The 26995-nt window shown below is 43.8% G+C and overlaps 1 protein-coding gene across 2 annotated transcripts in view; it reads left to right on the forward strand.

Annotated features, from left to right (window-relative positions):
- The window catches only part of GLIS2 (GLIS family zinc finger 2), a 58468-nt gene that overhangs the window by 22598 nt on the left and 8875 nt on the right, over window positions 1-26995 (forward strand). For both annotated transcript variants that reach the window (XM_040356576.1, XM_040356577.1), the window contains exons 2-5: window positions 17838-18045; window positions 19616-19764; window positions 21736-21909; window positions 22075-22208. In XM_040356576.1, coding sequence (XP_040212510.1) covers window positions 17868-18045; window positions 19616-19764; window positions 21736-21909; window positions 22075-22208 — 635 coding nt within the window. In that variant the 5' untranslated portion in view covers window positions 17838-17867. The remainder of the gene's footprint in view (window positions 1-17837; window positions 18046-19615; window positions 19765-21735; window positions 21910-22074; window positions 22209-26995) is intronic.

The following is a 26995-nucleotide window of genomic DNA, read 5'->3' on the forward strand; positions in this document are numbered from 1 at the left end:
ATCTGTCTGTTTTTGGCGGACAGGATTGGATCGGATAGCGGTGGATGTCAGCAGACATGTGTTCTATAGAAGAGACTGGAGGTTCCGATCAGGTCTGCTGGAAAAACTGCCTGTTCGGACAGCCCGTGTGAAAGGGGCTGTAATTTTATTTATTTTTTATATTTTTTATTCTTATTACAAGGAAAGTAAACATCCCTTGTAATAGAAATAAGGAATGACAGGTCCTCTTTATGGAGACCCCAAATCTCTCCTCTACCTTTAAAAGCAAAAGATCGAAAAAAGTGTTTGATCTTTTGCTTTAAAAAAAAAGTTTACTTCCTCCCTCTGTTCTCCTCTATGGCCAGCCGTGCAAACTGTTGGATTGTTTCCCGGGCTCACCGATAAGAACGATAAGCCAAAGAAACACCAGCAGGTGGCGGGATGGGGGGACGACCCCTCCTGCTGCTCCGAAAAGGTGATCCAGTGGCTAATTAGCCACTCAAACTGCTTTCATGAGAAAGAGACTGGCCGGCTGAAAAAAATATTGGGGTTTTGGCTGATAGCTTATGCTATATGTATTGCGGTCTTAAAATGGGTAACTACAAGGCTGTGTGAAACAGGAGAGCCCTGAGATCCAAGAGAACTCCGAAAGATTGAACAGAGCTCTGTGAGATGTTCAATGCTTGGCATATTTTTTATAATCTAACCCTGCTTTAACCACTTAACCCCCGGACCATATTGCTGGTCAAAGACCAGAGTACTTTTTGCGATTCGGCACTGCTTCGCTTTAATTGACAATTGCGCGGCCGTGCGACGTGGCTCCCAAAAAAAATTGGCGTCCTTTTTTTCCCACAAATAGAGCTTTCTTTTGGTGGTATTTGATCACCTCTGCGGTTTTTAGTTTTTGCGCTATAAACAAAAATAGAGCGACAATTTTGAAAAAAATGAATATTTTTTTACTATTTGCTATCATAAATATCCGCCAAAAATATATTAAAAAAAAATTTTTTTCCTCAGTTTAGGCCGATACGTATTCTTCTACATATTTTTTCTTAAATAAAAATCGCAATAAGCGTTTATTGATTGGTTTGCGCAAAAGTTCTAGCGTTTACAAAATAGGGGGTATTTTTATGGCATTTTTATTAATATTTTTTTTTTACTAGTAATGGCGGCGATCAGCGATTTTTTTCGTTACTGCGACATTATGGCGGACACTTCAGACACTTTTGACACATTTTTGGGACCATTGACATTTTTATAGCGATCAGTGCTATAAAAATGCATTGGATTACTATAAAAATGCCACTGGCAGTGAAGGGGTTAACACTAGGGGGCGGGGAAGGGGTTAAGTATGTCCCTGGGTGTGTGTTCTTACTGTGGGGGGGGGGGGGGGTGGCCTCACTAGGGGAAATGACTGATCTTCTGTTCATACATTGTATGAACAGAAGATCAGCATTTTCCCCCCTGACAGGACCGGGAGCTGTGTGTTTACACACACAGCTCCCGGTCCCCGCTCTGTAACGAGCGATCGCGTGTGCCCGGCGGCGATCGCGCCCGCCGGGCACGCGCACGGCAGTGGGGCGCGCGCGCCCCTGGTAGCCTGCGAGAGAGCCGACGTAGTATGACGGGCTCTCGCACAGGAGAGCCGACCTGCCGCCGTAGAATGACGGCGGCAGGTCGGCAAGCAGTTAAACATTTCCACAACTTTATCCCTGACCTGTCTAATGTGTTCCTTGGCATTTATGATGCTGAGTGTTCACTAAGGTTCTCTAACAAACCTCTGAGGGCTTCACAGAACAGCTGTATTTATACTGAGATTAAATTACACACAGGTGGACTCTATTTACTAATTAGGTGGCTTCTGAATGCAATTGGTTCCACTAGATTTTAGTTAGGGGTATAAAAAGGGGGCTGAATACAAATGCAACTTTTCAGATATTTATTTGTAAACAATTTGGAAAATCATTTATCATTTTCCTTCCACTTCACAATTATGTGCCACTTTGTGTTGGTCTATCACATAAAATCACAATATAATACATTAACGTTTTTGGTTGTAACGTGGCAAAATGTGGAAAATTGAAAGGGGTATGAATACTTTTTCAAGGCGTCGTATATCTTATATCTTTGCATTTAAGATTTGCAGTGTCATTTTTACTGAAGTTGACCTCTGCTTAGGCAGCTGACTTAATTTGCCTAGTCCAAATTACCCACGTTTGCAAAACTCCAGGCCAGCGGCTAACTATACATTCTAATGCTGACCTCCAGCCTTTCCTTCATGTGGAACTATAGGAAAAAACTTTTTTTTTTTTCATTTTGGATAGAGTAAGGGATAGTTATAAGGCTTTATGTACACTAGCTGCTCCTAAACTTGAGTTTAGGAGCTTTTAACGTTTTTTTTTTTGCAGCAAGATTTTGCCGCGTTTTGTGTTTTCCCGCATATATTATGGCCAAACTTACGCAAAGCCTAACCCGTCAGATTTTTTTTTCATCTGTGTCCCATTTCAGAGATTTCCCATCACTTCCTGTTCCATAGCCAAACAGGAAGTGTGAGTAACTTCCTGTGGGATTTTCTTTACTTTTACTTTTTAATAATGATAAACAGGAATAAAACCAGACAAGCATTCTAATCCATCTCCACTTTATCCAAAACTAAAAAAATTGCGTTTAGCCATGGCAGGGATAGCAGGTCAGATGTCCGTGGCAGGGATCACAGGTCAGATGTCCATGGCAGGGATCACAGGTCAGATAGATGCCCATGGCAGGGATCACAGGTCAGTTGTCCATGGCAGGGATCACAGGTCAGATAGATGTCCATGGCAGGGATCACAGGTCAGTTGTCCATGGCAGGGATCACAGGTCAGATAGATGTCCATGGCAGGGATCACAGGTCAGTTGTCCATGGCAGGGATCACAGGTCAGATGTCCATGGCAGGGGTCACAGGTCAGATGTCCATGGCAGGGATCACAGGTCAGACAGATGTCCATGGCAGGGATCACAGGTCAGTTGCCCATGGCAGGGATCACAGGTCAGTTGTCCATGGCAGGGATCACAGGTCAGATAGATGTCCATGGCAGGGATCACAGGTCAGATGTCCATGGCAGGGATCGCAGGTCAGTTGTCCATGGCAGGGATCACAGGTCAGATGTCCATGGCAGGGATCACAAGTCAGATGTCCATGGCAGGGATCACAGGTCAGATAGATGTCCATGGCAGGGATCACAAGTCAGATGTCCATGGCAGGGATCACAAGTCAGATGTCCATGGCAGGGATCACAGGTCAGATGTCCATGGCAGGGATCACAGGTCAGATGTCAATGGCAGGGATCACAAGTCAGATGTCTGTTTACATGTGAACAGCCACAGCGCCTGTCAGCCTGTCATTCATTTTTACAAGCTTCCTGGCCGCAGCTGAGTGCAAACACCTGTGATCCCTGCCTCGGCTATGCGCTGGTTCTTGGTGGTGTATGGCCTTGATTGACCTTCTGAATCTGGATCATGAATTCTTGAGCATAAATAAATGGAACTTCAGCCAGAACCTTTTTTCCAAGTTTCTATGGGTTGGGGAAAGGTTACATCTGTCTTGTTTTTATTCCTATTTGGCTCACCAAAACTCCTTAATGTTAGGGTTTAGCTGGATCATATTGAACAGGTGTTCCAGGGTAAGGGCAAAAATAAGCGGGGACAGGGGGCACCCCTGTCTCGTCCCATTCCGTATAGGAAAAGTACCAGAGGGAATTCCATTTACCTTGACCCGAGCCTCCCGAGAACTATATAAGGAGCCTATTTACCTAAGCATGTTTTGGCCAAGGCCCAATCTAGACAGCACTGCCTGAAGATATGTCCAGTCCACCCTGTCAAAAGCCTTCTCGGCGTCAGTGGACAGTAGAAGGCAGGGTAACCCGGTCTGTTGTAAATTTGCCCAAATGGATTAGCTGTATAGCTCGGTTGGAGTTGTCCCTAACCTCCCTCACCGCTATGAAGCCTGTTTGGTTTGAGTGAATTACCGCCGATAAATTGTCTTTAGCCGATTCACTAAGATCTTCGCCAAAATCTTAATGTCAGTGTTTAACAATGAGATCGCTCTATATCAGTGGCTGCTGGTGTTTTATTGTTTGGGGGGGTGGCAAACAATCGAACCCCACCCACTGTCTGCCGGTCAGTCCACCGGCACTTACCCCATCTAGGTGGTGGGTATTGGCAGACATCCGAGGAGCAGCTGCAGGGATCGGGCATCAAAAGAGTGGGGGTGCTTAGGCATCCGCGTGGACCGGCATCCAGGCATCGCCCAGCGGCTCTTCTCCTCCTCGCTTCTGCAATAGGATTGTCAGTCCTTTCTGCAAATCGGGTGACGGGTATCAGACCCACTTCCCGATTGGCCGGGAGGAGGAGCAGTGTTGCAACAGCAAATATTTATTCGCTGTTGCAGCATACCTGGGTAGGCTCTGGTCACACTCTCTACGTCCCGAGCCCACCCTATTTTGAAGCCTATTAGAGCCTCTGGCTCTAATCAGGTGCTTAAAAAAATAGCTGGCTGCTGTAATTCTTGCCAAGTGAAAAAAGAGGAAAAAGGCGCGTGATCTAACGCATGGATAAAATTAATGCAGTATATTTTTAAAACTAGTTGATAAAAAAATTATAAATAAAAGGAAATTACTACGTATTTATAGAGACTAGGACAGAGTGGCTGAGTGGAAATCCCCAACGATAAATCTAATGGGCCTCTTTCAGGACTTCCAGCAAGGGTTTAAGGGCTCTGCACTGCATCAGCGTGCATCTGGAAAGATCCGGAAACAGGGACAACTTAGCTCCATCAAAATCCACGTGGCGGACCCCCCTAACATGGAACATGATACGTTCCTTCAAGGAGTATTTGTGCAGCTTACAAATGATGTCTCAGTGTTTGTCCGGGTCATCTGAAGGCACTATGGGTACAACCAATTTCAATGTGATCAGGTGCCTCCCTGCCCAAGATCTGTTTAAAGAGTAGGGACTGTGTCTCTATGTGCTGTAGCCTCCAGCAGGCCCCTAATGCGAATATTCACCCTGCAGCTACGATTTTCCACATCATCAAGTTGATCAAGCAAAGAGTAAATTCTTTGGTCTTGTACTTTGCAGTGTGTCTGCAGAGCTTGCACAGTAAGGGTGATGTCTTCCACCGATGCTTCCAGAGCCTCCACTCTACCCCCATTGTGGGCTGTATCTGCTTGCCCTGGTGTGGAGGGAAAGAATATGGGACCACATTTCACTGTCCCCAAGGGCCTCTCCTATGTCCATGCTCCTAGCAGAGGTGCGGGTGGGGGGGCCAGGGGGTGGATGGATGTGGCGAGGGTGGCACTGCTAAAATGTGTATGGGGTCCCACGTGCAGCTGAGCCACTGACTTCCCAGGTCTCACCGGGAATGGTCTCCGCTTCAATGGCATCCCTTCTGGCGGGCTGTGTCCTTCTGTGAGCTGCTGCAGGAGCGATAATAAGGAGTGGGTCGGACGGAATTCAGCTCAAGCACGTCCACTCGCTCTCATGCCGCGGCCACACCCCCTTACGTTGTTTTTTTAAATTAAAATTGATTATGCTGTGTTGTCCAGTTGGATACAAATGGTTGTGATTGCTATAGCCTATGGATAATATTATGGTAGCCAGGAGTCGCTATAGGGCCATGTGTTACTTTATAAAACAATAACTCGGCTGCTTTTCAGTGAAATTCCAGGGGGAAATGTGAGGGATCCTCAGATGTGTATACATGGGGTGACATGCATAGGCACACACAAGTATCATCAGAGATTTGTCTACAGGTCTCTGCATAGCTGGTCCAGGTCTGCCGTGGTTGCACTGCATCTGGAAAAAGGAGGGGGGACATTCTTGAATGGATGTAGCAGGCATGTTCAAACTCGCTAGGATTTGGTCTGTAACCAGTAGAAAATGTGTTTTTTCTTTTTTGTGGGAGAACATTTAACTTCTTCACAGCCTCAGTATGATTTTTTTTCTTGCTTGATTTTCATCCCAATAATAATGCCCACTCGTCGTTCAGCCATGGAAATTCAGTTGTTTCCAACCAGATCTAAAAAATTCAGTTTTGTGTACTAAATTTTTTTTTTTTGTAATATAGAAAAAATACAGGTATAAGAGAGATTCAGACATCTGCACAGTACTGTATATCTGAAGCATGAGCATCAACGGGTTACAGAGATGGGAAATATCAGCAGAATACAGTAACCGAGTTTACAGCATGACATGATGCCTGTTCACGGCACATGGTGCACCAAATTTTGAAGGGTTTTGCAAAATGGTTTGAGGATAACACAAATTCAGATTCCACTATGACGGGTGCAGAGTGAGGAACAACAGGTGGTTTAGAAACTGGACGACCAGTGGTCAGCCATAAAGAGTGATAAGCTGAGAGTAAAGAAAGAAAAATTAAGAAAGAATAGAGAAAATGGAAGAAAAAGGGGAGGGAACAGAACAGGAAAAAGGGCATTGTGAAAAATGGGGAAGGAAGGGAAGGTGGAGGAAGACAATGATGGTGGGTGATGATGTCTATCGAGGTTGCCCTCCTTAAGGGGTGAGGCCCAGGTTTTGGTCCCCAATTATATAACAATAAGAACTTTCAGTGTTTTTTATGTACAATTGATGCTTATGTGGGCAATGTTTGGGTGTGTACACACAACGTCTGCATGTAGACATATGAGCCCTTGTGACATCGGCCCTGCATTCCTCTGAAATTTTGGCGGGATGATCCAAATTAACTCCAGCTTTGTGAAATGCTGTAATCTGTGGGACGGTGCATCGTACAGCAAGTGTGGACATGTGCTGACCAACTGATTATACTGAGTCATGATTTGGCTTTACCAACCTTTGGCACTGCTCAGCGGCTGCCAGAATTGACTGTGAGCTCCCCTGTGTACATAGGGCCAAGCAATTTTTTTGTCATGTAAATATACAGCTGTGCTATATTTCAAAAATATCATCTGATTCTGTCCTTAAAACATTATGTTGTATGTCAAAAAAGGCTTCTTTATTCTGTTCAGCAATAAAGTAGGGCTGTTACTGATCAAAATTTTTCTGTTCGATTAATCGTTTTTTTTTTTTATCGATTAATCGACTAATTTCGATTTAATTACAACGCACATACAGATCCAACTACTTTTAGCTGATCTCCTTGCAGACTGATTCCCAGTGCAGCTACCAACCACTGGAAAAATGGATAGCAGGATACAGACAACATATTGTACTGGCGATAAAATCGATGTAGCTACATAAACTGTAAAAATGGTGCGAGTAATACTAAACGGTAACAAAAGCAGTCATAAAAACATGTAGCTAAGTATGATACTGGTATAAAAATGCGTACAACGATACCACTGCTGAATCCAGATGAGAGGCTAATATCAGTCCGTTGGCATGTAGATGTCCCATGAAGGGAACTATCACAACTCCCAGTGGATGGTTGTAGAATCCCAGGTTGATAGAGGGAAGTGATAGAGGGAAGTGTAAGAGCCCTTACGTGTGGCAGATAGTGAGGGCATGCAGATATGAAGGCACAGCAAAGGAGCCCTTCAGATGGACACGGCAAGACCCGCCGGTGTCCGTGACGTTACTGGATCTCCGACGGAACTCCCTGAAGGCCCGGAAGCCGGCGGAGAGGTGAGTACCAATCAAAAGAATTTTAATCGATCAAAAAGATTTTGATTGATCAAAAAAATTAAAGATTAATCGAATTAAAAGTTAATTTGCACAGCCCTACAATAAAGCCAAAACATTTTTGGATTGAGTGGAGAAGGGTTAGAATATTTCTGAGGTTTTAATTGCTGTCTGTGTCCCAACTGGTCTGATCTCTTCTCACTTCCTGTCCTGATGACACCATGGGGGAGGTTACCTAAATCTGGAGCACTCGGAATCTGGTGCAGCTGTGCATGGTAGCCAATCAGCTTTTAACTTCAGCTTGTTCGATTAGGCTTTGACAATAAAACCTGAAAGCTGATTGGCTTCTGTGTAGAGCTGCAACGGATTTTGCACGCTCCAGATTTAATAACCTCCCCCATGTGTGTCAGGGTAGAACACGGGTCACCAGGACAGAAAGTGAGGAAAAGTCTCCTCAAATAGTGTCTACAACAATTTTTTTAATTTTTAGAATTCTGTTGTACCTCTGAACAATAAATGTCGGTGCCTGCAGCAAATTCATTCAGAGACAGATACATGGATTTGGAGGCATGATGAGGGCCGGTGATCTGCCGATATGGTTCCGGCTAACGAGAAAGTTCCTTTAAGGACTGCGCAGGCGCAATCCTTGCGGACGGAAATCTCTGAACCTCCGGCATCCAAGGCGAACTGGAATTTGAGGAAAGTGGCCCGTCGACCTCACGTTCTCGCTTTGCTCGGACGGCTCGCTCGGCCTCCTGGCTCTTTTTTTAACATCCTCCAATCCACTGGGATGTTAAAGAATGAGCCTGGATGCTGGCCGAGGTTCGGAGATTTCCGTCGGCAAGGATTGCGCCTGCGCAGTCCTTAAAGGAACTTTCTCGTTAGGGGAACCTTAACGACAAGTCACCGGCACTAAGGTCGATGTGTTCATCCCCAGTAGTACAGCATCATTGGTTGCTGAGAAGTCATCAGTTGCGCAGCCAACAGCATCATAGCAAGCAATGACGCACCTGTGGCACCATTCAGTTGCAAGCCAGGACATTCCTTTTATTACCCAAATAGAGCCATTGCCAAATTTGAGTAATGACATGAGCAAGCATCCATGGCTGAATAGGGTCAGGTATGAATAAATGGTCACTAGGAAGCCATAGGCTGCTGAAGTCTTAGCAACCACTAGTCCTGTGTGGAAAGCTGTCATATTCATGAAAACTTCCCAGCACAAAATGCCCAAATTTAAGCAGTGACATCTCTTTGTATGCCAACTCAGTTTTGTTCCCATTTTCCGCCAATTTGCTTATGTGCAAACTGGCCTCAATGCTTTTTGAATCTATCGCAAGCATAGTAACAGATTCGTAGCGTGGCAGACATAAGAACTACCTGAATATGGGGCACATGTCAGATCTTCTACCAAAACTGTCACAAGGGTTTTCTGAATTAGGTGCAGTCAATTTTAAGGGGGTCATTGCGCCAGGAAAAGTGTTGTAACTGCTTTGTTGGATCCCCCCCAAAGGGTCTAACCTTTCCCCAGTCTATTCAAAACTTAGAAAATGTTTTGGCTAAAATTTAGTTATATGGGCAGTGATGACAACTGGAATACTAGAGGTCATGTGCACCTATTCTGAATCACTGTCCTGTGTGACTTGAAGGTATCGGGTCACGCAGGACCAAATGAGATGTGGTCAATACAATAAAAAAACAAATCACTGGCCAATGCCTCAGGACAACAGGCCCCTAGAGGAAAAGTTTGGACAAACATAACAAGGTGGCCCAAAATGCACCCCTTAGAAACCAGCAGTAAGTAGTTGCATAGGAGCAATAAAGCAGAACCCCAGCTATTTTAATACCCCACCACTTGCCCTGACTATGTTTTATTTAATTTAAAAAAGACAACCTTTTTACAGCAGTCTTATAGTTGTCTGATGTGCAGGAGCTTCAATCTTCATTCTTGGTGGTGGTGGGCATTCTTCCAGCCATTCCCATATTATGACGCGTGAGTGTCTCTCAATCTGATGCCGCGTACAGACGGTCGTTTTTTGTGATGAAAAAAAACGACGTTTTAAATCATGAAATAAAACGACGTTTTTGAAACTTCATTTTCAAAAACGACGTTGCCTACACACCATCGTTTTTTCACAATGCTCTAGCAAAGCGAGGTTACGTTCACCACTTTTTTCCATTGAAGCTTGCTTCATAACTAGCTTCTGGGCATGTGCGGGTTTAAAAACGTTGTTTTAAACGTCGTTTTTTGCTACACACGGTCAATTTCTGTGAAACAAAAAACTACGTTTTGAAAAACGACACAAAAAATTCAAGCATGTTCGAAAAAAAAAATTGTCGTTTTTTTGAAGACATAAAACAACGTTTTGCCCACACACGATCATTTTAAATTACGTTTTTTAAAACGTCGTTTTTTTTCATCACAAAAAACGACCGTCTGTACGCGGCATTAGAGTACTGTGAGCCGCCCAGCCTGTGTGATCATGCACCCAATGGGAGTGTGTAGCCAACAGGCTGGACTCACTGGAAATGGACAGATTGATGTGATTGTGGTTTTGTCTGAAGAAGATCAGTAGCGCTAGACAGAGAAGGAAGCTGGGGGTAGAGGTGGAGTATGGAGAGGGTAAGAACAACTTCAGTGCATTTTTATTCAATGCAGGAGAGGAGAAGGACTAAAAAAAAAAAACTAAACTTGGAACACTTTAATTTGTAAAGGGGCTGTAAAGCAGGGACCTGGCTCCCAATCATTTCTAGAGCCCAGGAGCAGTCTTTGATAGTTTGTGGTCACTGTACTGGAAGCACACAGCTAGCAAAATATCAGCATAGAAACCTTGATTCCCCCCCTGGGAGATGCATATGTGCAGCCTGTTGGTTTTAAAGCCCACTCTCTTGGTTGCCATTAGGGTTGCCACCTCATCCCTTTAAACCCGAACACATATGAATTACACATGTTCTATGGCTAATTGAATGCAGATAAGGCACCAAGTGAGTTTAATTACCACCTTAATCAGCCACAGAGCCTGTGTAATTCACATGTGTTCAGGTTTGAAGGGATGAGGTGGCAGCCCTAGTTGCCATACATATGTGTAACATACAGTAGGTGGCAAGAGATTCAAATTGAATTTTGGTAATACTGTTTCTGTTACTTGGTTGATGCTGCTGAATTCTTAGAGTAGGCAGTACCTTGTGCATATTACCCAATGCCAAAGTTTATATACTTGGCTAATGCGGTCTTTTGGTTCTTGGTCTCACTGGAGCTGTGAAATTCTCTAAATGGCTGGTCACAATTGTAGCAGCCTCTTTGCAGAGTCAATTTGGGCCTGATTACCTGATACAGGTAATAAAAGAAAAGCTAGGCTAAACACACTGTTCACCCATAAACACCATATAACATGACCATGGTATGAGTTAAAAAAAGACAAGAACTATGAGAAAAAAAATGGCCACTCTGTGATATCCCCATTGCTGTAATGGTCCTTACAACTGTATTCCACCACTGTAATGGTGGGGGTGTACCAAGTGTCTGCCCTGGGAGAACAGATAAATTGTATGTTAGAATTAGAATTTCACATAGAGCTATTGAGGTACACTCCAGTCAATATTAGAAGTTATGCATTGAAATGCCTACAGGGGAATCCTATGCTCTGTGATTCAGTCTTTAGTTTTGACATTGCTGTAAAGCCACTGTCCACCCTACTTCTGCTTGTAATGCTGGAGAAGTGTTCCTGAAGACACCCAACCTACAACCCAGTCTCTCACATACACAAAGAATCAGTACTTAGATCAGCTATTTTCAACCAGGGTTCTGTGGAACCCTAGGGTTCCTTCAGAGGTTGTTAGGGGTTCTGTAATCAATGAGCAACCACTGCCAAATATGATCTTTTTAGTTATCTTTAAGGGAATGGGTTGATTCTGTCCAAAAAAAACATATGTAAGAAGTGTATTATTGCCTTCACAATAAGCAGCAGATATAGAAATTATCAGCAAGAGTTCCCTTTGACTAGAACTTTATTTTAAGGGTTCCTCCATGTTATAAAGTTTGAGACAGACTGACTAATGCAGGCCATACATGGTCGAATTCTAAATAATTTTCTTTTGAAAATCAGAAAATTTGTGCATTTTGTGATCCGATGGTGCCACCATTGATTTTGAAATTCAACCAACCAAACCTTCAATTTTATCTCATGTTGCTATAGAAAAGAATTTTTGTGTCTGGGGGAATCTTGTTTTCTTTCCGGGAATTTTCTTTTCTTGCACATGCGCATTTCTTTTTCGATTACATTTCTTGTACAATTCTCCCATCATTGATTAGAAAAACGTTTGTTTTTCAAAAAATTTCCAACATGTCCGATTTATTAAAATTCAATGGCCGCACGAAAATCAGCTGTTGCTGCAGCCCACTAATGGTGCGAAATACGAACGAAAATTCTTAGATAAGATTTTCGAAAAAGAAAATTCTTTCGAAATTCAACCCATGTATATCCTGCCTAAGGCTTTCCATAGATGGATCTATTTTTTCATTCAGCCGAAAAAATTACTGTATCCACACCATCCACACAATAAACGAGAATAAAGGAATCCTCGCTTAGACATTGTAGTCTGACAGTAGAGAGTCTCCACCATCAGAATACACTGATCATTGGCTGTTGCCGCTGGTCAAGAACATTTTTCCAACAAGACCATTAGAATGACATCTGCTAAATTCGGTCGGTCCCTGCTGAACCATACAAATTTCGATCCTTCTATGGCCAGCTTTAGATGTTCATCACAAACCTAATGTTGAAGCTGGAATCTGATTAGAGATTGGATTGAGATCTGATTTAAGACAGGAAGAAAGAGGAGAATTTGCATAGCGAAGGTTTTGGAAAACATAACCCACAACCCCACTTATGGGATGCTATGTGGATTCTGGCAGCAGTGCTTTTAACAGACCTCAGATTTAGGCCAGCTTTAAGCTAGGTATAATGGAAGGTATAAAAACCTTTGTGTTCATATCAGGATGTGAGAAGCAAGCATTAAGATGGGCAGCCTGCAATCTCTATCCTTTCAACTTGAGTGCTCTGTTCTTGACCCATATTTTTGGATGCATTTGTCCATGATAACTGAGTTCAAAATAAACACCCACCATCCACATTTGGAGTGCATGTTCGCTAACTACGAATCTCGGTGTACCTGGATGTTCTGTGCCCGTGTTCCCTGCTCTCCTGTCAGTTCTACCTTGTCATTTCCAGCACCACTCCTCCTGTGTCACAGCTGGATACACACTGTCACTCTTTGTCTGCCAGTGGCCCCATGGTGCATTACGGCATCTATATGTGTACATGTACATTGACATTGCTCTGAGCCAACTGACACTGTTTATGCTGTCTTTGGTGAGCTGCAATGTAATTGTACATAGTTACATTTAGTTAGTCTGGTTGAAAAAAGACATCTCGTTCAACCAATAAAAGGCGATTTTTTTTTTTTACAATCCTTTATATGCAATCCTATTCTGAGTAGCAGAGTTTTAAAAGAAAAAAAAAGCTAGAGCTGCACTTTATAGATAAAGGGCCAGATTCTCAGAGGAGATACGACGACGTATCTCCAGATACGCCGTCAAATCTCTGAGTCCGGCCGGTCGTATCTATGCGCCTGATTCATAGAATCAGTTATGCATAGATTTCCCTTAGATCCGACAGGCGTAAGTCTCTTACGCCGTCGGATCGTAGCTGCATATTTACGCTGGCCGCTAGGGGCGTGTACGCTGATTTACGCGTCGAAATATGTAAATCAGCTAGATACGCAAATTCACGAACGTACGCCCGGCCGACGCAGTACAGTTACGCCGTTTACGTTAGGCTTTTCCCGGTGTAAAGTTACCCCTGCTATATGGTGGTGTAAGTGCGGCGTACCAATGTTAAGTATGGCCGTCGTTCCCGTGACGAAATTTGAAAATTTTACGTTGTTTGCGTAACTCGTCCGTGACTGGGGCTGGACGTAATTTACGTTCACGTCAAAACCAATACGTCCTTGTGGCGTATTAGGAGCAATGCACACTGGGAGATTTCCATGGACGACGCATTTGCGCCGTTCGTGAAAAACGTCAATCACGTCGGGTCACATAGTATTAACATAAAACACGCCCCCCTGTCCCACATTTGAATTAGGCGGGCTTACGCCGCCCGATTTACGCTACGCCGCCGCAACTTACAGAGCAAGTGCTTTGAGAATACTGCACTTGCCCGTCTAAGTTACGTAGGTGTAACGTAAATCAGATACGTTACGCCCGCACAAAGTTACACGCTCCTACGAGAATCTCGCCCAAAGTGGATAAATCTACCCGAAAGAAAACGTTTATACTGTAGTAGGGATAGAGTTTGAGTGCGAGGTACAAATAATATGATAGGGGGGAAGGGGGAAAAGGAGGGTGGGTTATGAGAATAATGTGCACTTTAAAATGTATGTATTTTAAATAGATTTTTTATATGGAAGAAAACAATAAAGAATATATAAATAAAAAAAAACAGATAGGTGTGTTCATGCCTTTGAATGCCATCAATATGTAAGCAGGTTAAAATAGCCTGTAAGGTGCAGGACGGTAGGAGTTCATGCCTTTCCTGGTTCTTTGGCCTTTTTGGTAGGTTTTTCTCTGGGTCTGACCCACTAATGGTGTGATATAAATATGAGACGGCGGTCTGGTACAGGGAGCCCCCGAGAAAGCCAGCTAGGGTCGGTTCGGGTTTGAGTTACCTCCAAAAGCACGTTCTCGACAAAGGCCTAGTTGGGAGGTACGACCAATGCCCGTAAGGGACAGAGACAGCGATGACACCCCAGAGGAGCAGAAGGATGTTGCTTATCACCATTGGGATGTAAAGACATCAGAACCCGGGGTTCGCCCCGAAGACACCAGCCCTGAAGGAATACAACAAACAAAAAAAGAAAATATGCGCTGGTGTAACTAGTGATGATAAACACAGCTGCTGGCAGCCAATAGTAGGACAAACGAAGTAAACATATGTATCATATATGTTGCCGCGCTTACATAGTGAAAATAAGTTGCTAAAAACAAAAGTCCATTTCAAAATGGAATCTGGCAAAGGTAAATAGAGTTTAAGAAATAGTCTAAATACAAGGTATGTCTTGAAGAAAACCGCTGATATTGTGCAGAGATCATGCTACTCCAATAATGTAGTCACCACGTGAGCCATCACCATTGTAGAAAATACACTCTTACCAGACTGAAGTGACCCCACTACAGAGTCTGATTCACCTGTTATAAATACTTCCACCAGGAGCATTCCGTTTACACCCATTGGTTCCAATAAGTCAGGCTGGCTTTCTCTCCAAGATTAGTAAGGACAATGATGACCATATGTATAATCAAATATCCACATGGAGTCCAAGCAAAGAAAGCCACACAGTGTAAACCAGCTAAAAACTTTAATGTAAACACATGATAAACCTTCTACTCACATGATAAAAGAAGGTTAAGCACATAAAAAGTCACACTTTCAAGCTGTACAGCAAAGGTTCCAACTCCAAAGAAGCGTGGCAGTGCCGCGTGCGTAAGTTCCACCCAACGCACGTTTCATCCCATAGGACATCATCATGTAAAGCATTCGAAATGTTGTTCTTGCCTGGTCTGAAGTTACTGAAAGGGGTGTAATGCAAGTGACCAGCGGCACAACAGAGTTTACTGAGTGGGGTATGAAGACATCGGTATGGAGTGGAGCAGTGTAAAGACATAAGTTGTTACCTAGGGTAACGGAAGTTTTACAGCAGCCTGTCAATAGCGTGTACCTGTTATAGGTGGAGCAGCAAGGGAGATGTTGTCGGCACTCCTTCTGCCAGCCATCTGTCTCCCAAAGCAGCATGAGCAGATTCACGCTGTAAGGGTCTCCATTCTGTACCGAAGTACGGAAGTTCAAGAGTTAAATCAAGTGCATGTGTGGAGCCCATGCTGGGTGCGCGGCGGGGCCCACTCCACTACTGGGGAATGGTAGTGGAAAACATTGGACAGGTGGATGGGGACAAGGCTCTCCTAAATGCAAGTAACTGGGAAGATGTACATTGTCACAGGGACTTGACTCGAGAGTTGACTGGAGAACAGTTGCCATGCATGTTCATCTCTGAGAGTAGAGGCCCGCCTTAACCTTGTCCCAGGGCATTGATGAAAATGGCATGAAATAAAGGTACCCCATGTGTAGTAAGAGGGACCCTTTACAAGGTGCCTAGTGTAGTCATAAGAACCCACAAAGGGTAGGCCTCTAATGTGACCTCTGCTTGGTGTCCAAGATGAGAGAGACATGGAGGACATGACAAACAACCACCACCAGTGGCGGTGTGTCCATAGAGGGCCAGAGGCTCTAATAGGCTTCCTGATTAGAGCCTTTGGGCTCTAATAGGCCCTTCCAAATTGTTAAACAGCGGGCGCACTGCTGTGCATTTGCTGTTTAAACAGTGCTGTGCTAGGGAATCGCTTCCCTAACACTGACCTGCCTCTCAGCCAATCAGGTGCACCGGGTCTGGTTACCAGTCACCTGATTGGCTGAAGCGATAGGCGCTGTGATTGGATGCCTATCAGGCGTCCAATCATAGCATAGATGACATCAAGGACTCGGAGGGAGCGTGGAGGATGGCGCTGACCCAAGGAAGGTAAGTGCCGGGTGGTGGGGGGGCAAACTGGTGGGATTTGATAGGGCAAACTAGTGGGATTTGATAGGGGAAAATGGCGGCGTTTGATGGGGAAAACTGGCAGCATTTGATGGGGCAAACTGGCGGCAATTGATGGGCACAGTGGCTGGGTTTGATGACACAGTGGGGGCAATTGATGGGCACAGTGGCTGCGTTTGATGGGCAGAGTGGCGGCAATTGATGGGCACAGTGGCTGCGTTTGATGGGCACAGTGGTGTCAATTGATGGGCACAGTGGCTGCATTTGATGGGCACAGTGGCGGCAATTGATGGGCACAGTGGCTGCATTTGATAGGCACAGTGGCGACAATTGATGGGTACAGAGGCTGCGTTTGATGGGCACAGTGAGGCTGCAATTGATGATTTTTTTTTCAGCTTGTTTGCACCCCCAAAAATTTTGAGCACCAGCCGCCACTGACCACCACCCTACCCCCCACAACCTCTTACAAATTGATGTAGTATTGCTGATCAGGTCACAACCAGGTTAGGACAATGTGATCCCAGGGTGCAGCAAGATCGTCCTCTATTCCGCTGTATGTAAGGTGTGCCATGATCTATTGGAGGGGGGCCAGATTCTGGCCTGTATTGTTCTGCATCTGTCAGGAAAAGAGGTGAAAACTGGGTATGTTTGGTGATTTCAACAGCTACTAAATATAAAGCCGTGTTCAGGATTTCTGCCATGAAATGAATATCTCTCTTCTCATTTTTGGTTTTTGTAATAGTGCTGATATGTGATCACCTTTTGTTTCAAGAAGGCAATGCTATTCCTAATACAGATGGTTATGTTTTATTTATTTTTTAACTCTGTTTGGTGGAGTGTGTTGTTTTATGATGGTATTATGTTATTTTCTACCCTAAGCACTTCCTATGCACTTTCATGTGCTTACCCAAGCCTCCGGCAACCTGCCACCTAATTAGCTTCTGCATGGATTGCCATCTCTTTCTCTCCTTCCTCTTCCCTCCTTTCCTCTCCTTCTACTGTTTCTCCTCTCGTCTTTGTATGTCTCCCCCTCCAGTTCAGTGTCCTTCCCCCATTCCATTCTGTGTCCTCTCTCACCCTCCCCTCCAGCATTTCTCTCCACCCTCCCGTTTTTCTCTCTCCACTCTACAGTGCTCCCAGGCCTTCTAACATTCCTCAGTGTCTGGCCGTGGCTGGCTCTATGCCCAGGATGGGGGTGGCGCAATGGGGGGGGGGGGGGGCACGCCTTTATCCCCACATGGCACTAACTGGGTGACCCTCCCTTTTCCACATTCCCTTAGGAGAAGGGGGGGCATCTAACATTTAAAAAAAAGAGGGGGGATCCTAGACCCCCCATCCCTTATCCATCAGGAAACCACACGTGGCATTTGGTAGCACCCTTTCCCTGACAGATCCACACAAGGATCTTTAACCCTTGCTTTACTGTTGGACTTACTGCAATTGATGCTGCAGGGAGATGCTTTGTATATCTGTGGAAAGGAAAGGGTTAATGATGCAATGCTCTGCAGATGTTTGATGTGAGTAAAGCTGTCTAGGCTGTTTCTAATTCTCTTCTTCTCTCCATGGACAGCTGGGGGTGCTCTGGGTGTAGCTGGTGACCATGCACTCACTGGACGAGCCCCTGGATCTGAAGCTCAGTATATCTAAGCTGCGGGCAGCACGAGAGAAGCGAGATCGGAGTGGAGGAAGCCCCAGGAAACGCACTGTGCACCATGAGCTGATGATACGTGATGATGGAACAACTGTTATTACTCCCATCTGCTCCTCACCCCCACCAGGTGATTCCCTTTTATCCAAATCCTCACCCCCACAAACTCTTCCCCTTTATCCTAACCCCCATAGTGATTCCACTATACCCTCACCCCTACCAGGTGAGCCCACTATATCGTTACTCCTAACCCATGATCTCTCTAAATTCTCACCCCTACTAGATAAACCCACTATAGCCTTACCCCTACCAGGTGATCCCACTCTATCCTTACCCCTACCGGTGAGCCTACTATGCCCTCACCCCTACCAGGTGATCCCACTCTATCCTTACCCCTACCAGATGATCCCACTATACCCTCGACCCTACCAGATGATCCCACCATATCCTTAACCCTACCAGGTGAACGTATTATGCCCTCACCCCTACCAGGTGTGCCCACTATATCCTTACCCCTTCTAGGTGTGCACACTATATCCTTATCTCTACCAGGAGATCCCACTATACCCTCACCCCTACCAGGTGACCCTCACCCCTACCAGATGACCCCACTATATCCTTACCCCTACCAGGCAAGCCCATACTTATCCTTACCCCTACCAGATGACCCTACTATATCCTCACCTCTACCTTGTTTGTCCTCACTCGTACTAAATGATCCCACTATGGCCTTATCCCTACCAGTTTATCCCACTATATCTTTACCCCTACCAGACAAGCCCACTATATCCTCACCCCCCCCCTCTTTGTCCTCACCTGTACCACATGATCCCCCTATACTCTCAGCCCTATCAGATGATTCTTCTATAACCTCGCCTTAACCAGGTGATCGCTTTATATTCTCATCCCCTACCTACCAAGTGATCCGCCTAAATCAGTCTTTCTCAACCGTTTTACTATAAAATAATGCTTAAAATATTTTTTACATCCGAACGACCCCTATATCACCCTCTTCCTCTATATGACAAAATAGTTTGCCATAATTATCAATAAATGAAACAAATAAATAACAATGGTTAATAAAGAAATGAATTAGGGGATGGATAGATGGTGCTGAATGACATGTCAATTTTATAATAATGACAATGGTATGCTGATGTTACCCCCATGGGGCAACTTGGTAATAGCTAGATAGCTTCCACATACCAAAAGGTCTGAAATTGATTTTTTTTTCCCAAACATAAAATTAGTACAAACTCCAACACGTGTCAGGGGCCAGACACCCCCTTCATCAGGGTCTTTGAAGAGCAACACAGCAAACAGGCCAATTTAACCAACTCCTGCCAGAAATCCAGTGTGTGTCAAGCTTCCTCTTGGGAGATGACAACACAGTGCATCTTTTACTCTGAGATCCCAAGCAGTGTTGTCAACCATGCCCCAGTCTCCTCTACTGTACTACAGAGCAGATGTGGAGAGGAGGAGGTGTTCTGTATTCAAAGAGGAGAGAACAAAGGTAGGGTTGACAAAGCCGTTTGGGGTTTCAGTGCAACTTTGGCAGCATTTCTGGCTCAGATAGGAAGTTATACTTGAGCCCTTTGACCTTTTTGATCCTGGAGCTATCTATATCACCTGCAGGCCCACTTTTGTTCTCAACCCTGTTGCCACACACCACTAACACCTCTCTGCTTTGATTCCCTCAGGGTACCTGTCTCGTTTTCGGGATGGGGACAGCTCCCCTTTTTCTTCTCCTCCAGTGGTAGACCTTAGCCTCTCCCCACCTTCTGAGATGGACTCCCCCAGCCGTGCATCCTTGTCCCCAGAGAGGATGATGGGAGGGGATAACATACTGGTAAGTCTCAGTCTCATATCTGTTGTGTATTACATTGTCATATAGGAGGGAAACCTTCTGTATTTCCAATATGTCCCATTGAGCAATCGTTTTTTTCAGTAGAAAGATAGACCTACATTGTAGAATAAGACGATTCCAGAAAAATGTTGCTTGGTTTTCATTATATCGAATTTCTTTACCTTGGTGTCAGCCATGATTGTGATGAAAATATCATACAATTATAACACCCTGTGGTGCCTTCAGGTTTCTTCACGGGTGCCTTGGCAAAATGCTTAAGAAAATTATACATTTTTTTTTACAAATAAATATTTAATAAATACTTTGTAGAACCTCCTTTCTCTGCAATTACAGCTGCAAGTCTTTTTGGGGATGTCTCTACCAGCTTTGCACATCTACAGTGCCATTTTTGTTCATTCTTCTTTGCAAAATAGCTCAAGCTCTGTCGGATTGGATGGAGAGCGTCTGTGAACAGCAATTTACAAGTCTTGCCACAGATTCTCAATTAGATTTAGGTCTGGACTTTCACCTTTATGCCACCTACTGAGTCAAATCTAAAGCTTTATACTCCAAAGGAAAGAAATTCTTCAGGGGTAAGGCTGGCATTAGAAGTATAAAACCAGGCACATTTTCAGGAGACCACCTACATACTTCTCTCTTGGCAGATGTACTTTAAGGTGGTCATAGAGTAAGACCCCATACACACTATACAACGTTTGTTATCTGATTTCCTTTAGCTTTACCAAAACCATGTAGTGCAAGGGCCTGCCGATTGCATAAAAATTTAAATTGAAACTAGGTTTGACCTCATATTATATGGTTTTGGTAAATCTGAAAGAAAAAATCTACAGAAAATTGTATGGTGTGTATCCAGCTTTACAGATATCTCACTGATGAGTGGTGATAAATCTGCTTGTTTTTGCTAAAATCACACCATCCAAGTCACTTTCTCTCTCCTCTCAGATGATTTCCATTTCTGGCTTGTAGGCCATAAAAATATGTTCCTTGTTGAAAAAAAGTGCAATAATGATTTACCAAACTACGAGGGTTCGTCAAAAAGTTTCTGCACTTTTTTATATGTAATAGAGTAAAAAAAAGTGCAGAAACTTTTTGAAGACACCTCGTACAAATGATTCCAGCATAGGTAGGAAACTATTCAGTATCAGGGACATGCGGTCACTCATTGAAATTGGAGGAGAAGCTGTTCAACCATAAACTGTGTAGGTTTTTTTTTTTTACTGTTATGCCGTGTGCACACGGTTGGAATTTCCAACAACAAATGTTCGATGTGAGCTTGTTGTTGGAAAATCCGACCGTGTGCAGGCTCCATTGGACATTTGCTCCATCGGAATTTCCGACAACAAAAATTTGAGAGCTTGTTCTTAAATTTTCCGACAACAAAATCCGTTCTCGTAAATTCCGATCGTGTATGGACAATTCCGATGCACAAAATTCCACGCATGCTCTGAATCAAGTACGAGACAGAAGCGCTCGTTCTGGTAAAACTAGCATTCGTAATGGAGATGGCACATTCGTCACGCTGTTACGGACTGAAAAGCACAAGGCTGAAAAGCGTGTATAGTCTCTCGCCAAACTTCTACTAACACGACTGATATTGAACTTCCCTTTAATAGTGCGGTTGTATGTCACCGCGGAAATTGTGTAGATATTGTTTAATCATATAGACTGATGGTTCTGCTTCAAGGACATAAGGATCTGGTGCTGTCCATTATTATCTGATGCTGTCCCTTTATTACATCACATGGCTGTCACAGTCCTATGGGTCTACAGGTGCAGCTGATTCTTAAATTGCTGCATATGTTATTAAAAAAAAAAAATTCTTTGCCTCTATGTATTTCTAAAGAACTGGTGAAATGTGGATCTTATGTTCTATGTTTTGTGCTTCATTTCTGCTTTAAATGACATACAACCCTAACCATCTCATCCTGCCCTGGCCTCTCTTCTACCCCTCAGGACTTGCCATCATTGCGCTGCAGGGGAGACGCAACTCCCAGTCCCTTCCAGTTCTTTCTGCCCCTTAGCTCCGGATTCCAGCTACCCCCATCGGTGTTCCTTACTCCCCCCAAGGAGAAGAGGCTGTCCCTTGAATTCACAGAACAGAAACAACTGGTGTGTCAGTGGGCAAAGGTAAGGGTCACCCCCTGCAGGCCTCATCCTTAGATGTCCACCTGCCTGTTCTCTGTCTCACATTCCTTTCTCTGCTTCTGTTTTATCTAATTGTCTACACACTCCCCCTCTTGTCTTCCTTCTGCATTCCTTGGCTTGGCTCACCTTCAACCTCTGACCTTGCAGTGCAATCGCCTGTTTGAACTTCTGCAAGAATTAGTGGATCATGTTAATGATTTCCACGTGAAGCCAGAAAAGGATGCCGGATACTGCTGCCACTGGGAGGGCTGTGCCCGTCGTGGGAGAGGATTCAATGCCAGGTGAGGGGCAATGAATATATTGGAATACCCTAGGACAGTGATGGCGAACCTTGGCACCCCCAGATGTTTTGGAACTACATTTCCCATGATGCTCGACTACACTGCAAAATGCATGAGTATCATGGAAAATGTAGTTTAAAAACATCTGGGGTGCCAAGGTTCACCATCACTGTCCTAGGAGCAAAACTTTATGTCAAAATAGCTGATGAGATGTTAGCAATGCACAGCTGCCATGTGCTAGAGGGAGTTCTTGCTTTAAAGTGGGTAATTTATACTTTTCATTCCATATTCTGAGATACTCTTCCGTTAAAAATCCTCTAAGGGCCAATGCATTTTGGATATAGTTTCCATATTTTTGTATCTGACATGCCCCAAAATATCCTAAATCTGCAGGCATGGAGACAAGAATGGTCATTTTGGTAATTATGGATATAACGGTGTCTACATGACTGCATAGATCCTTAAAAACTGTGTAAGGGCTCTTTCACACGGAGCGGACCGTTTCTGGGTCCGCTCCGTGTGTCCGCCAAAGCTCAGCGGGGATCCCTGCTGAGCTGTCGGCGGATAGGGCGGTCCCCGCACACAGTGCAGAGACCGCCCTGTCTCTGCTCCGCTCTCCCCTATGGGGGATCGGATGCAGACGGACCGTCTGTCCGTCTGCATCCGATCTGTTCCGCCGAACGGAAGAAAAATAGGGTTTCTTCCGTTCGCAAAAGCGGATCCCGACGGACGCGGACGCTAGCAGATGCTCCATCCGCTAACGGACGCGATCCCATAGGGATTCATTACAAGTCCGTTAACGGACTTGTAATGAACGGACGAACGGTCCGCTCGTGTGAAAGGACCCTTAGTGATAAATTACAATGGGTCTCCAGTCAAATATATAAATATACTCTATTCTTGTTCTGGTGACAACTATAACATTTTGGATTGCCTCTCATTTTTTCCCTTGAGGCGATAGCTACCAGCACAGATAAAGAGGACGGTTCTCCCCAGCAGGGACACAGATAGAAATAAAACATCAACACAAGGAAAGTGAGGCACTGAATAAAGATTTTCATTGGTCAATTAAATTATCACTGGGACATACTGGTTTGGCAGCACTCCGTAAGATTGGGGCACCCCTTATAAACAGGGGGGGGGGCCCAGTGTTAAGAATCCACTTATATACAATCCAATGAGAGTGTAAAAAAAATGTTCACAAGTCCAAAGTTTTATTGATAAAATTGGTGCATAGCAGAGAAAAGACAACACGTATTGGGGCATAATAGACTCCCACTTCATCAGGGCTCAGGAATTTAGACTGTGCTTAAAATAGAGCTATAGGCAAAATGTTTTTTTCTAATTTTGGATAAAGTAAGGGAGGGTTATAATCATGTCAGTTGTTTTTTTTTGTCATCTTTGTCCTATTGTAGAGATTTCCCATCACTTCCTGTCCCATAGCAAAAACAGGAAGCAAGCAATTAATGCAAATTAACCCTTTCGCTGCCAGGGCTGTTTTGCGTTTTTTTTACACACACGTTTAAAAAATTATTTTAGTCCTGACGATTACACAAAGCCCTCAAATATTATATATTTTCTGAACGCAGACACCCTAGAGAATAAAATAGCAGTAGTAAAAAACACACTTACGTGAATCTTATGGCAAACGAACGCAATAACTTACCAAAATGTTTGGTAAAATATAAAAAGACGAGGTTTCACAGAGTAAATAGATACCCAACATGCCAAACCTTAAATTTTTGTGTGCCCGTGAAATGGCGTCCAACTTCAGTACTCTATATTTTCTATAGGCAACACTTCAAAAGCCCCATATAGGTATCAGTTTAGTGTTTTTTACGGAGGAGGTCTTGTGCTAGAATTGTTGCTCTCACTCCGGCATGTGTGGTGATATGTAACATGTATATCGCAATCGACGTGGCTGCAGTCACCGGATTGTGTGTAATACCCCCACGTTGTCAGGTCTGTACGATGTACGGACCCGGCGGCAAAAGGGTTAAGGGAATTAGGACCCCCCCCAAGTCATCAGAACTAGTGTCCCCATTGTAAGATTTCCCACTGTTAATTTTCTGTGGACAACCAAAATACGGGTTTTCTTTTACTTTCAATGATAATGGTAAACAGGACAAATAGAGACGGTAAATCTCCCTAATGGGAGCACAAAGTGCAATAAAAACGTAAAAGGTGTTCTAATCCATCTCCACTCAATCCAAAACTACAAATAGACTCAGATAAGATACAGAGCAGATACCAAATACCTCTGGTTTTCTGTTTGGGAAAATTTCTGAAGATTTGTCTGTTATCTGCTTATCAAAGTCCATTTAACCACTTGCCGACCACGCTATAGCCGAAAGATGGCTACAGTGTGGTCGTCCAGATCTGGAAAGGTGTTTAGTGATGTCCTCTTAGAACCCTGCACACCTGAGCGCCCTGGGGGCACGCTCTTTGATTGCTATGTCCTTTGGAAACAGCTGATCACAGATTGAGGTAAAAGACCAGTCACAGCGGCTCTTTACTAGACATGTGCACACTGAAATATTTAGTTTCGGAATTTTGTTTTCGTCCGAAAAATAAATTGATTTAGTTACTCCCGAAATTTGTTTTTTATTTATTTTGTTTCGTTAAAAAATGCTTTCGTCCGAAAATCCGAATGAATTAAGGTTGAATCTGTCATTGAAGGCTTATGGTGTCTGTCGAATGTTCTAAGAAGATTCGACGGAGCAGCTAAACTGTACAAAGAATCGTACATTTTTGGTCGAATGTTCCGCCTACAAGCTATAGAAGAATTCTAATGTTGTATGACTAGTAATAATTATATTTGTTAATTATTATTACTAGTCAACCAACATTCAAATTCTTCTATAGCCTATGAGCTGAGCATTTGACTGGAAATGTACGATTGCGGCGTCATACAGTTTAGCTGCTTGTCGAATCTTCTTGGAACTTTCGACAGACACCATAAGCCTTCAATGACAGATTCGACAATTGTATGTTTTTCGTTGCTTCGTCGAATCTTCGTCGTTCATGTCGAATGGTCTACCCCAAACTGTCTCTATCATGTCAAATTTTTTCTCTCTATGTAGAATAATCTTGGACTAATAGAGTTAGGTTAGGCATATTCAACCACAGGTTCGATAGATACAGATTGCTATTGTCAGCGTCATGTCAAATCTCCTATCTATATCGAACTGTTGGAGCAATGAAAATAAAGCATTTTTTATGCCGGATCTTTCGAGTTTTGGATTCTGCGCGTTCATTTTCATTTGTTAAAACGATAACAAAAAAAAACAAAGTTCGAACGAAAATGCATTTGGACGAAAACGAATGCACATGTCTACTCTTTACCAGGTTATCAGCTGTGTCCAATCACAGCTCATCACATGTAAACTTTTGGTCCGTGTTGTCACTGTGTGAGGAAAGGAAAACCGATAACCAGCTATCCTGTGACAGGGGACATTTACACTGATAATCGGGGCACTGAATATCAGTGCAATCCCATCAGTGCCAATCAGTGTCCATCAGTGCAGCATATCAGTGCCCTTTAGCGCCTCCTCATCAGTGCACATAAGTGAAGAAGAAAAATTACTTATTTGCAAAATGTTATAACAGAAACCATTTTTTTTATTAAAACGAAAAATCAAAAGCAAATTTTTTTTTTTTTCAAAATGTTCAGTTTTTTTTTTCATTTGACCTGTCACAGATTGATATATATCTGCGATAGGACCACAGGGTGGGGGATGTGTTCCTTGTTTCTTCATACCCCTAGGTCAGTACTCTGCATCAATCCTTCTATGGATGAAGTGTTTCTGTATTTTCCTCCCCTTGTATCTTTTAGAAAATCGTTATTAGTATATGTTGTGTGCAACAGCTTTGTATTTTTGTGCGTATTTCACTCTTCCACCATTTTAGTCTAATAAAATATAAAAAGGTCCACACTTTAAAGCTGAAATCTAGCTTTAGTCTACAAACCCCCATACTTTTTTTCCCCAAAATCCCAAGATTCTTCTGGCTTCTCCAGTGACATTATGGGTCCTTCCTCTTCTCAATAAATGGTGGGCAGCCTTTGTTCCTGCAATAAATAGCACTCACATCCATGTTAAGGGAAGCAGTACTCAGAGCCCAGACCAAGAGGTGGACCCATGACAGCCTGGGCTCACAGGAAGTAGGTTGGATGACACTGGCCATCGTTTCTTAAGGAAGATTCGTGATATTTCTGCAAGAGATGTTTTTTTTTTTTTTTTACATTAAGTCTGAAAGATGTGTTTGCTACATACATGTGTACAGAATCTTTATTGCTGATGGGAGAAACCCTTGGCATTTATGTCTTCACCAGCCACCGAGTAGTTGCTGGAGTGTCTGGTAAAGTAAACGCTAAAGAGCAAGATAACACTACAAAGTGTTAGGAGCATGTGGTGACAGCAAAGAGTGTAAGGCCGCGTACACACCATCAGTCCATCCGATGACAACAGTCCGAAGGACCGTTGTCATCGGTTAACCAATGAAGCTGACTGATGGTCTGATGTGCCTACACACCATAGGTTAAATAACCGATCGTGTCAGAACGCGGTGATGTAAAACACGACGACGTGCTAAAAAAAAAACGAAGTTCAATGCTTCCAAGCATGCGTCGACTTGATTCTGAGCATGCGCAGGTTTTTAACCAATGCTTTTGCATACTAACCATCGGTTTTGACCTATTCAGTTAGGCGTCCATCGGTTCAATTTTAAAGCAAGTTCTCATTTTTTTGACCGAAGGATAACTGACCGATGGGGCCCACACGCGGTTT

The sequence above is a fragment of the Rana temporaria genome, chromosome 6, assembly GCF_905171775.1.
Source record: "Rana temporaria chromosome 6, aRanTem1.1, whole genome shotgun sequence".
Taxonomy (NCBI): domain Eukaryota; kingdom Metazoa; phylum Chordata; class Amphibia; order Anura; family Ranidae; genus Rana; species Rana temporaria.